This window comes from Pogona vitticeps, chromosome 5 (assembly GCF_051106095.1).
Source record: "Pogona vitticeps strain Pit_001003342236 chromosome 5, PviZW2.1, whole genome shotgun sequence".
NCBI classification, from domain to species: Eukaryota; Metazoa; Chordata; class Lepidosauria; order Squamata; family Agamidae; genus Pogona; species Pogona vitticeps.
The window spans coordinates 99033010-99045321 of record NC_135787.1 but is presented as its reverse complement, the minus strand read 5'-3'; the positions used below and the strand labels follow the sequence as shown (position 1 = coordinate 99045321).

Below are 12312 nucleotides of genomic sequence, written 5' to 3'. Positions count from 1 at the left end.
TTGGCAGTTTCTGCATGGGAGGTGCAAATAATTTTACTTTTTAAAAAGCATAACTCAAAAAAGTTTGCCCAAACACCCCCACAGTTGGCACAGTTGGCTACATCTATGCCAAATTTGGTGCTAATTCAAGGGCCAGTTTCAAAGGTATAGTTTTTTGTTTGGGGTTCCCCCATTTTTGAGTTGCCTTATGGAATGCTGAACTGTGCTGTCACACAATATATATTGCTATATGTTTGTGCAGCAATAATGCACTGGAACAGGTAGGAGATGCAAAATGCAGTCACAGAGACTTTGCAGTCATGACATAACAATGAAATAATACTTCTGCATAATACATTGGATTGAACTGGATGATGGAAGACATAATGTGGGTTAGGCAGCAGATGGGAGGCAAGTCCACTGTCCTCTGTGATCTAAAGCAGCAGTCCCCAACCTTTTTAACCCCATGGACTGGCTGGTGGAGGCGGGGCACCCCATGTGCTTGTGCGCATGTGTGAAGGAGCATGCATGCATGTGCAAAAGGGGGATGCAGTGTTTGTGCACATGCATGCACAAAGGATGGCGCAGTGCTTGTGCACGTGTGTGCTCTTGCACAGCTGTGCAGGGGGGAGAGTGTGCCGGGGGGAGGTCTCTCTCCATGGTCCGGTCTGGCTCAGGCCACAGACCGGCACCGGGCCACAGCCGGGGGGGGGGGGGGAAGGTGGCGACATCTGCCCTAAAGGACAAATCGTTACTGATACAAGAGTATGCCTTAATGTGTGCTTTTCAGAATGAAACCCAGAGGTCAATGTTTGAGTCTTGAATGTCCCCAAACTCATTATTTTCCTTAGTTAAAGGAAATGAGTGAGTGGATTCAAAATCTTGGGTGACTTGAAAGAGCAAGGAATTATGAGGGTATTGGGAAGAATGAATAAAGCAGCTAAAGGAATCTTGGAAGAAAGCAAATACAGACACTTGGACAGGGATCTCCAGAGCAAAAAATAGCTTGGTTTGTGGGGGTAGGAAATGGGGCTGCAGACACAAGAACAAAGAGCTGAAGAAGGGGAAAAGAAAATCCTTAGGCTGATTTTAAAAAAAGCCACAAACAGAGAGAAAAAGATGTGGTTGGCTTCTGGAACAGTAAGAGGGAAGAGAGTAAGTGCAAAAAGTTACCACTCCTTGTACTACGTCCTCCTATGTGTTGGCCAACATCGTCAAACCTCCCCCCCCCCATTGTAGCCATAGTTCTTCTACATTCATATGGGCTTTCCCCGGAATTAATTTCTGACAGTAGGCACTCCTGCTGCACCAGACTCCTGTCCAATGGCTCCTGAAAACATTCAGGAGTTCCTTGGGCAGCAGGACCTGTGGCAGGACCAGGGGAAAAGAGCTTCACGATTGTGCCTCTTGCCACTACAAATGAGCTTTTCATAAAAGTGAATTTCCAGGATCAACACATGAGCATAACGCAGTTCCATTTAGGGCCCTTATGTTTTCATTTCCTAATTCCATGTGTTTTGTACTGGGTTATTTTTGTATTTATTTTATATGCAGCAACACTCTGCTAATGGAAATCTGTAAATCAAGACCTGAGTGTCTTGAAACTTATCACATGTGGACACTTCCGTGTGTCATTGAGGCATACATTTGATAGTCACAAGTAGATAAAGTTCTGTTCATTATTTTTATCCAACACAGTCCTTAATTAGACTCAGCAATGAGTGGATGCACTGTTGTTAAGCATGGGTAATTCTGTTGGGGAAGGAAAGGTCCTGAGTTCCTAGTTAATTCATATTTTGGCCTGCATTTCAAAACCAAATCATTAATAATTTTTTGAGTGCTACAATTCTTTGTTATTTGGATTAAAAGATTAAGATGGCTGCCTCCCTGGAAAGCATATAGCAGAGGGACACCATGTCTTATGCACACTACCCTTTCCTGTTGAGAAGGAAGGGTGAATCAAAAGTTAGTATTTTGGTATGATGAGGAAAAGCGCAAAATTACTTAATACATTACAAAATAGATGTGCACTGTAGACAGCCAGTGAGACCATTCCAGATAATGAGGCAAAACTTTGTAAAACCCGATGTCCTGAATTCTTTCTCCCTTTCAATTAGGTACCTCCATAAATAACCTGGAAGCTGAAGGTACCATGTCGTCAGTTGCAGCTTACTACAATGGGAAGTCCGTCCTTGTTACAGGAGCCACAGGTTTTATGGGCAAAGTACTAATAGAAAAGCTTCTGCGCTCCAGCCCTAACGTGAAGGCTATTTATATTCTTGTGAGACCCAAAGCTGGACAGTCAATGCAAAACAGAGTGGAGAACATGGTGAAATGCAAGGTAGGAAGTCTAATTTTCTTTAGAAACAATGTCATACATTCAATAACACTTAGCAAGTCAGAGTTACTGTGTATCCAGTGCCACTTTACTAAACATTGATGGGACATTAGACACAGCGATCCCCAACGAGAATCCTAATTGAATAATGATTCTTACTTGACTTCTTGCTAAGCTCTTTCACAAGCTTAGAGGAAGGCTGTAAAGGCAACAAGTAGCAGGGCAGTGGGACAGATCCAGCACAGCTCACATTGTTTTGTCACATGGAATATAAAGTTCAGCAGGTTCCTGCTTGAACAAAGTCAAGTTTTGGAGAATTGATAGTATCATCAAAGGAACATAAAACACCACCTGCATTCCTGACAGGAGGGGAAAACAAACTGTTAGCAAAAGGCTATGTTTCAACCTCTACTACAAAATGTATGCCTTTGTTTGCACCTTGATAAAAACAAAGGATAATACCGAAATATTTATCTATTTGACCTGTTCGATACTGTTACCATTTATTTTCCACTGTAATTGATTCCAGGATTTAGCAAAAACTAATATTTTAGACTTGTTGTAATTCCATTGCATTTTGTTTTTATCCAAATACTCCACACATCTATTAATCAAATGTTTCAGACCAGGACGAGCGTGTGAAATAATAATGGCATCATCCGCATAAAGCAGTAGCAAAACAGAAAATACCACTAACTTGGGAGGGTGGCCATCCACATTTGCTAAATAAGGAACTAGATCATTCATAAAAAGGTTGAACAAGGAGGGAGCAAGGATGCATCCTTGCTTCACCCCTTTGTTGGTTGGAAAATTGTTAGTTAATTTGCCCTTCTAAGAAGATCTAACTTGACAGGTAGTGCCAGAGTGTAAATCTTTTATGAGAGAGAAAAGTCTTTTATCTAAAGATGGCTCTTCCAGTCACCAAGAACTGTGTTTTAGCATGTGTTGTAAACACTGCAGCTATTATGAGATTATTTCAAGTTGGGGCTAATATTCAGGAACCTTATAGTTCTTTCTATTTGTCCTGGAGCTACAGTACATTTGTGCTTTCAAGTTGTTTGATAGAGTCCGAGAAGAGTGGCCCAACTTCCATGAGAAGATCAAGCCGATCAATGCTGAACTCACCCAGCCAAATCTGGCAATTGCTCCCGAGGATGCTGCAGAGCTGCTATCAGAAGTCAACATTGTCTTCCATTGTGCTGCAACCGTTCGCTTTGATCAGCCACTAAAGTAAGTCATTTTTGTTTATTCCACCTCCAGACCTCATCAGATTTATGTGTACCTAAGATAACTGAGTTCATAATAAGTGAGAGTAGAATGCTAGGTGGAATTTCACTTTGAAAAGGAACAGCTGAGCAGAGCATTCAGCGTTATCACCTCCTTACATTCAAGGTGAACTGTAAGGAGAAAATGTGTGATGTTAGCATTGACCCCTTTGACATCTTCTCGACATCTGCTTCGCTGTGAACCTAAATGTATACTGAGCAGCTCACAAATCTAGCTATCCTTCATTGAGGCTGGAGCAGTTTTCCATCTGGAAAGACAGGAGTGTGTGTTTACTTGCATTCCAGGAGATTAACACCAAAGCCTTTCAAGAGCATCCTCAGCAAGAAAGAAACCGAATTGCTGCAGAAAGCACAACATTATCTGAACAGTTGGTTTCAACAGCAAGTAACTCCAATGCTAGAGAAACCACAACGTCAAGCTCTTAAATCTTTGTATCATCTTTTTTTCTCTCCGAGAACGCTTACCAAAGGCCAAAAAAAATTTCAGTACATTGCAGATATTTTAGCTATTCAAGTAACCATGAAATTGTAAACCCAGACATTCTGACACTCTGAATGCATGAGTTATACTTAATGTGGCAGCTCACGACCAGAACAGTCCAAGTCTCCCCGCTCAGTCCATAAATGCATCCAAATATGTAATTAGACCATTAGATCATCCATCCTTTTGCTTTCTATAAGGATATTTTGTATTTGTTGCAGCCTTGATTTTGGGGGCAAAATGAAGTGGTGGATCCTTTGGCATTTCCAAAGCTTTCTCTGGTGGGGGTTGACTTAAAAAAAATTATTTCCATTTGTTTTGATGGGAAGGGGAACACCCAGCCTGAGGCTGGTATTGACAAATATCCTGTTTCTGGAGCCTTCTGGAGCGGTGAAGAGGCTTGGGGGTCTGTCTGATCTATTGCTGTCACTGACCCCCAAAATAGCGTATTCAGGAAAGGGGTCTACCACTGCTGAGAACACCAGTGAAGACAGATATGCCTATAGAGCTTTCTGCATGCATAACCAGGGCCCACAGGGAGGGCATGTCCCCTGGGTTTGTAGAGCTGTTCTCTGCCAGCGGGGCAATACCTCGCCCCATTCTGCCCTTTCCCAAATGGCTGTCCAAGATGTTTAGGACTGCTCTATCTCACTGCTTTTGCTTGTTCCGTTGCTTATTTTGGTTATTTATTATTTGTTATTCATATGAGGTGCTTCGTATGACAGGTCAAGTCAAGGTTTCTGGCTCAGAGATCCTTTAATGAGGCCACGGGTACTATACCTGGGTTTTCACCAAACAAGATTATGCCCTGTCATTATGCATCTATCTCAACTACTGAAAAAGTACCAGTGACTAGTTCAGACTTTACCTAATACAGGGAAGTGTATGTTCTCGCCTTCTGAAGGGCATGTTTGGCAAGGTCCAGAAACATGGAGCAGGCAGGAGGAAGGATATGTAAACTGCCTCGATTTCTTTTCTTTTTACTTCCCTTGAACATCTGCAGTACCTCTCTTAATCCATAAAAGACAAAAGGGGACTAACTAGAGATGCTTGTTACCTCATCACAACCTTTCTGTGTTTTATTTGGCCAGGCTTGCCCTGTTGCTCAATGCCAGGGGCACCCAGCAGCTCCTGATGCTGGCCCACCGGATGCAGCATCTTGAGGCCTTCATCCACTTTTCAACAGCCTATGCCAACTGTAATCGGAGTCATATAGAGGAAGTCGTCTACCCTCCTCCCTTGGAGCCCAAGAGACTTTTTGACCTTGTGGAGTAAGTAATGGTGGGGGGAAGCCCTTCGCTTTTGGTGCGGATTTAAATATTTTTTCTGATCAATACGAAGTGCTTCTTTAAAAAGTGTGTTGCTTATATACCACCCCATGGAGCTTAAAGCACTCTGGGTGGTTCATAATTTAATTATGCAGGGTACACATTGCCCTCTCCTGGTACGCTGGGTACTCAATTTGCTGGCTTGTTGGGAAAGGAGTACCAGAAGAACAAAACACAGAGCTGCCAAGCTGTTTGAAAAAAGAAATTGTCTTAACTGTCTGAATGATTTTGAATAATTCTTCCTTAAAGCCCTTAAGAATGGGCCTTTGGTTTTAACAACAGACACAAAACATGAAAGAGGCTTTAGTGTAATTCGTGTTCTTTCAGCAATTGCCAAAAAAGCGCCTCTTAAATGCAAATGATCCATGCTTATGGGAGAAGGATGCATGAAAACTTCATGTTTCTCTCATGTTTCCTCTTTTGTGGAACCTCTTGGTGTCTTTTTTGCCGTTTTCTGTCAATTGGCCACAGAAAATTTTAATTTAATTTAATTTTTGTTTATTTAGCACTGTGAGGGGGTCAGCAGCCAGCCAATCAGAAAATCTGGGGGAAGCAGGAATTTTGAATCTGTAAAACAACCTCAAACCCGGTGAAGAATGTTCTTGGCTTAAATCATTCCTTGCAGTATTACTCCTCGTGCTCTCCATCTTGTATTGCTTCCTGCCTGCCAGCTATGATGGAGATCTTGGATCATTTCCTTTCTCCCAATTTTTCTTGATTTTTGGAAGGATTTCCATATTAATGAATGAGGTTTTTTTTTCCCTTCTATTTTTTCCTGTGGGGAGGGCAGCGGGTGTTTTCTCTGATATTTTTTTAAAAATGTTACTTGGTTAGTTTGCTGTGCATTTATTCTGTTAAAAGTGTATAGGGATGGTGCTTTTATATTGTGCTGCCCAGGCCTGGAAGATCCGTTGTGCTGTGGGTGTGGTACTGAACTTATCCTGTTGTTTTGAATGTGATAATATAATTAATTGCTGAAGCTACAGAAGCCATACATTTGATTATCTCTTTTATATGTCTGCAGACCCTCTGACCATATACAGATATACAACATTCTTACTATACCCCAGAGACATAAACATCGACACAGTCATAATTAGAGATAGGCACAAATTTTTAAAAAATCAACAAATTTGTTCAAAAATTGTTAATTTGTCGATGTGTACTTGTAGAAATTAATGCCCTGACAAATACAAATCAACAGATGTTTTAATGATTTTTGAGTTATTGATTTGTTTGCCTATAAAATGCCCCCCGGCATCTAAAGATACCAACATTTCAGGGAAGCTTTCTCTGAATCTTCTCTACAATCCTTCCAAGTTTGATGTAGATTGGGTTTCAGATGTCCAAGTTATACATCCTCAAAGATGACCCCCACACACACAAAAGCCCCCCCAGCACTTACAGACATCAAAATCACAGAGAAGCTTCCCATGACTTTCCTCTACAATCTCTCCAAGATGAAGATTGGCTTTCCCCAAGCCAGCTGCTAAAGGGCACTTTCCTGAGGGATCCACTTTGTGGGTATATAACTTGGATGTCAGAAACCTAAACTTCACAAAACTTGGAGGGATTGTAGAGGAGAGTCAGTGGAATTTTCCATGTCATTTGTGTGCCTCTAGCTATTTTTCAAGCTCCACCAATCATGAATCAAAATGAATAACTGGTTTTCTGATTTATGCCCCTCTCTAGTCATAATAAAAGTGTTTCTTAATTTGCAAACGAACATGGTGAAATGTTACACATTAATTTTGAAAGTTTTGTTAGTATTATTCTTTCACTCTCCTCCCCACCATTTCTCTCTTCGGTATTCATGAACACTTTCAATGTATCCTCTTAGGTGGATGGATGAGTCTCTTCTTGAAGAGATCACACCCAAGCTTATCGGGGATTGGCCCAACACCTACACATTCACCAAAGCCTTGACGGAATATTTGGTTCAGCAAGAGAAAGGGGACTTAAACATTGCTATCATCAGACCATCTATTGTGGGTGCCAGCTGGCATGAACCATTTCCCGTAAGTATGATTGCTTCTCCATCCTTGCTCAGTTCCCTGAAAATGCTGTTAGAAGCATTTGCTTTACACAGAGCATATCTGTCTGTCAGGATATTGTTGCAAACATATTTACTAGAAATAGTAATGCAGTGGAATCCTTGGGACATTTGGGGTTTTTGAGAATTATGAGAGAAAAGAGGCAAAACAAATCATCATCACTTTAGAACTGCAGAGCTGGAAGGGACTTTACAGATAATTGAGTCCAGCCTCTGTCAAGGAGGCACAGTAGGGAATTGAACTCCCAACCTCTGGCTCAGTAGCTAGATGCCTAAACCACTGAGCTACCCAGCAGCTTGTCCAAGACAACATATGCTCCCTTTGTCATGTTTGGGAATTTCACAAACTTTCATGAAAATTAATGCCTTCTAGGGCAAATAGACATCTCCCAGCATTTGTGATGTTTTGACAACCAAGTTTTATTACCTATTTATATTTATTTATTTATAAATAATAAATAAATAAATGGATTTATGAACAGTACTTCTCTTTTCTTGAAATCAAAGGTACAATTTTAATTGGACAGGGAAATTTCAGAAAGAAAGAGAACTAGAGATAAGAGAAATGGAGATAAAATAAAAGGAATTTCTAGTCATGATTTCCAGAGGAGTTACTACATTGGTCCACTGAAGGTCAACAAGAATCCTGCCACACTTTCCACAAGTTTGACTTGGCTTAAGTTCTGCGGACTGTAACCCAGTTCCTCAGATGCATATATGTGATGAAGTGGCCATTATATTGTTTTTATGGTGCCATAAGACTCCTTTTGCTTCTGGGCATGATACGCACTGGTTCCACTTTCAGTTTCACCTCAGGTAAATAGATTTGACAGGTTTTGTATTATTACAAAATCCTATCAACCTATTCGACCAGCATTGTCAATGGAAGGGAAATATATGTGCACACTGGGGATGGGAGGTCTTCCAAACCATTTGTAAACCTTTAAAAATGGTGGCAGTACCAGTTCTGGCTGGGTGTGGTCTGCAGCCATGATCAGGCAGTGATGCTGTGTTTTTAAAGCATTTGCTTTAAAAATTCTCCTTCATCAGACTTCAGATTTATGTACACCTAACATGTAAATGTGATAGCTATATAACACGCATGGATCTTACAGGTACAGTAATCAGGAATCTATAAACAGATGCAGAGCCTGACCAGATTTGCTGCTGCACAGATACCGTTTAGACAAGTACAGAATTGATCGTCTTCATTTTTTTAATCTCATGTTGCACCATAGAGTGAGCCAGCAAATTCTAAAACAGAAACTGCATCACTGTATTTTGCAATACATTATAAATATGTTTTAGTTACCATGCCCAGGTGATTTAACAGATTTGCTCTGGATGTTTGATAGTGTAAATCCTTCTTAAAATTCCATTAAATTTTCATTTTATTATGTTTGCAAGTTTTAAACTCACATTATCCACGGAAGATTGAATGCATTAGTTTGTTTGTACAATTTTGCAGTTAGCAGTTTATCCCTTATAATGCAAAGTTGGGTATTTTTTGAGTCTTAAATAAGTGATTAGCATAATTTTGAAGTCTAGCAGAGAGGGAAACACCTGAAGATAAAATTGGAAAAGCCCAGAACATGAGACGAAGCTTATCATCACACCTCCAACATTTGCTTTTGGCCCAATTGCACATATTGCTAACTTTCCTTGAGTACAATACAGTTGGGTTATATAGATGAACATAACTAATTTTCTTGGCAACTCTCCATGTAAAATCCCATCCACTATTTAGAATTGTGTTTTTAAATATAATCCCCTCCAATAATGACATCAACAAATATTAAGAGGGATTCCAAAACTGAACATTTTTGACTAGTCAAAATGGATTTTTATCTGAGACGTTTTTCCTGTAATCTTGAGACTCTCAGGCAGTGCAAATTTGCAGTAGTTCCCAGTTTCACAGACCTGAAAGTGAGTTGCATATTTCAGATGTTAAACTGAGCTGTGCATCATCTTAACAGCTTGCTTTTGCTTGTTTTTCCTTTCAGGGTTGGATTGACAACATCAACCACTTCAATGGTTTCCTAATAGCGGTATGTATAGTTACAAATAGGTTCTTGAGATTTAGAGCAAGCAATGGAGGTCAACAAAGCCTAACTATTGCTCCTGGCAGACTAATGGGTGACAAGAATCAGGCAGTGTGAATTCTCCAGGATTCTTCATCAGGCTAAGAGGTCCAAAACTGCACCAGCCATAATGCTCATGGCTTGTGAAAGCAAAATGGTGGGATAAGGGCAGAGCCTAGGGGTGTCTGATGAGGACACAGGCTGATCAGGAAAGAAGGCTAAATGTGATGGGGGTGTTTGCTTTATAATCTTAGATCCAATGGTTTGTTGGCTGAGGGATTATGGAAGGGTTCTGGGAAAGTCAAAGGTTTGAAAATAGTTATATGGAGCTTTGAGGTTCTGTCTTCCGACTGATCCATGTGCTCCAGAACAGACACCCATCTTCCCTCTCCTTTCATTTAGCCCACTGGTTCTTAACCTTGGGTTACTCAGGAGTTTTGGACTGCAACTCCCAGAAGCCTTCACCACCAGCTGTCCTGACTGGGGTTTCTGGGAGTTGCAGTTCAAAAGCATCCGAGTAACAAAGGTTAAGAACCACTGATTTAGCCCATCGTGTCAGGAGCAGAAGCAGAGATGTTTGGAGAGGAGACATAGGGGAGGGACATTCTGGAAAAATATACCGGAATGTGAGCTTAGTGGGGTGTGAGGTTTCTTTTTCTTTTCTTGTTTAACAATTCTAGATTTTTACAGGGTTTTTCACATTTATAGTTAGAATTATTGTCTGTTGTATTGCCATGTTGTTTTGGAATGGGATTTTTCTTTTCCTGGGATATTGAGAGTTAGTGAGTTTTAATATTGTATAAACCGCCCAGTGTCATGCTCACACTAATGGAGCATTATATAAATTGCATAAATAAATAAATGAACTGCTAGCTATTGCTGCAATATTCCCTGCCTGATCCCCAAATCCCTCTGCTCTTCTCTACCTGCTATAATTTCAAGAGGAGGAAAGGGAGATTGTGTTTTAGGGCTAGAGACAATGGCTTTAGCAGGTCAGGAAAAAAAGTAGTAATTCTTTTTTCAGCTCGCATTGTTATTGGAGGCAGCTAATAATTTTAAAGCTTGTGATGCAATTTGAGATGGTCTTTTCAAGTCCCTTAGATCCATATCTAGACCTGGCTCAGGCTAATTTTACCATCATCCTTATATCAGTCCTAAATAGTAGTTCTCTGAAACAGCAGTCCTCAGCTTTCACACTGTTATATCTCAGTCAGGGCATTAAAGAATCTTCATCCCACTTTTGCCAATTACATTTATGGGCCTCTTTATAGGTATTATTTATGGAGAGCAGGGGAAATAGAAAATAATAAAGGGGAAAATAATGTGTCTGGAATTCTCCAACATAAATAATCCCCTCAAGGTCTCCAGTTATAAATATATATTTTCCCAACTCAGGAGCAACTCCTGAATCAGGAGACAAAAAGTGTGGTTGCTCCTGAGTTGGGAGGCAGTGAAAGCTTAGGGTGACTTTTTAAAAAAATAAAAAATAAATAAATAAAGATTCATGATGGCTTTGGGGCTGTATCTTCAAGTTGTTGCCTTGTCCCTTCATGAGTCCTCTGCTGATGGCAACCAATCCTCTGTCAGTCACATGTTTGGATAACAAGAATTAAATTAATAAGAAAGAAACGAGCAAAGCTGTTGCCATTAGCCTGGCTCATGAGCTTCACCTTCTGGTGGTGGTGGTGGTGCTGCTGCTCTGGGTCACTTGATCTTGTGCTTTTTCTGGGTCCTTCATCAGTCCAATACAAGGCAACTAATCTCACAGGTAGCCTAATATCACAATACACACTGAAGAAGGCTGTGGGCAGCTGGATCAGCTGGAGCCCTGAATGCCATGCACGCCATTTGAAAAGGCGGCAAAGAGGGACAAAAAAGACTGTGAGCTGAATAGTTGCTGACACCTATCATGCAGCTTCCTGCTGCATGCTATTTTATCTCTGTTGCTATGAGAGATGGGCAGGAACCGCTTGTTCAGTGGTTCGTGCCAGTTTGTTTATCCGCTGAACAGGTCCTCAGCACTTCCCAGCCCCAGCTTCCCTGCCTCACTTCCTCTGGGTGCCGCCTCCTCTGATTGGGCATCAGCTGGAGGAGGTGGGGCTGGGAGGTGCCAAACACCTGTTGGGCGGATAAAACAGATAAACTGGCATAAACCCCTGAGCCAGTGGTCCATCTCTAGTTGCTGTTCCTGTTGCACTATATCACATGCCCCTTCCACGCTTAGTCATGGACCAAACCAAACATCCAAGAACAGAAGCTGTGCTAGCTGAAGTAGTTCCTCATGTCACGTTTTGTTGGTTTAAAAGCAGTGTGGGGGAAAAACCTAATTCACAGTTGTTCATTGTGAAACACAGGTATCCGCCATGTGCTTGCCAGAAAGGGAAGTGAAATACTTTGCAAAGCCACACAGTAGTAACTTCCTGTCCTATCTCTGTGATTGGAATGGCAAGGCTTAATATAACTGAGAAAGGGATAATGAGAGAGTGTTTATAATTGGCATTTTCCCTCCTATTATGCATACAAAGTAAATGCAGGAAGAGCTTTTACTTCTCTTCTCCCTAGAGAGTTTTAAAAACAAGAATTATGTCTCAGTCCTCATGGTGGCTCTGCTGCCTCGAATTGTTCTCCTGAGCTTAGAGTGACTGAGTGTTGTCTGTAGAAGGTGAACAAAGATGGCAAAGGGGTCGGGGGGAGTCTATTTTTACCTCACCCAGCATAATGACAAACCACCTCTGTTTGACGGGAAACCATGGGCACAGAAGAAGA

General features: G+C 41.1%; 1 protein-coding gene across 1 annotated transcript in view; it reads left to right on the top strand.

Moving 5' to 3' along the window:
* Nucleotides 1–616: 616 nt before the first annotated feature.
* Nucleotides 617–12312, top strand: part of LOC110075000 (fatty acyl-CoA reductase 1-like) — a 41200-nt gene continuing 29504 nt past the window's right edge. The window contains exons 1-5 of the mRNA XM_078394142.1: nt 617–2320; nt 3372–3547; nt 5176–5355; nt 7253–7430; nt 9469–9513. Coding sequence (XP_078250268.1) covers nt 2132–2320; nt 3372–3547; nt 5176–5355; nt 7253–7430; nt 9469–9513 — 768 coding nt within the window. The 5' untranslated portion in view covers nt 617–2131. The remainder of the gene's footprint in view (nt 2321–3371; nt 3548–5175; nt 5356–7252; nt 7431–9468; nt 9514–12312) is intronic.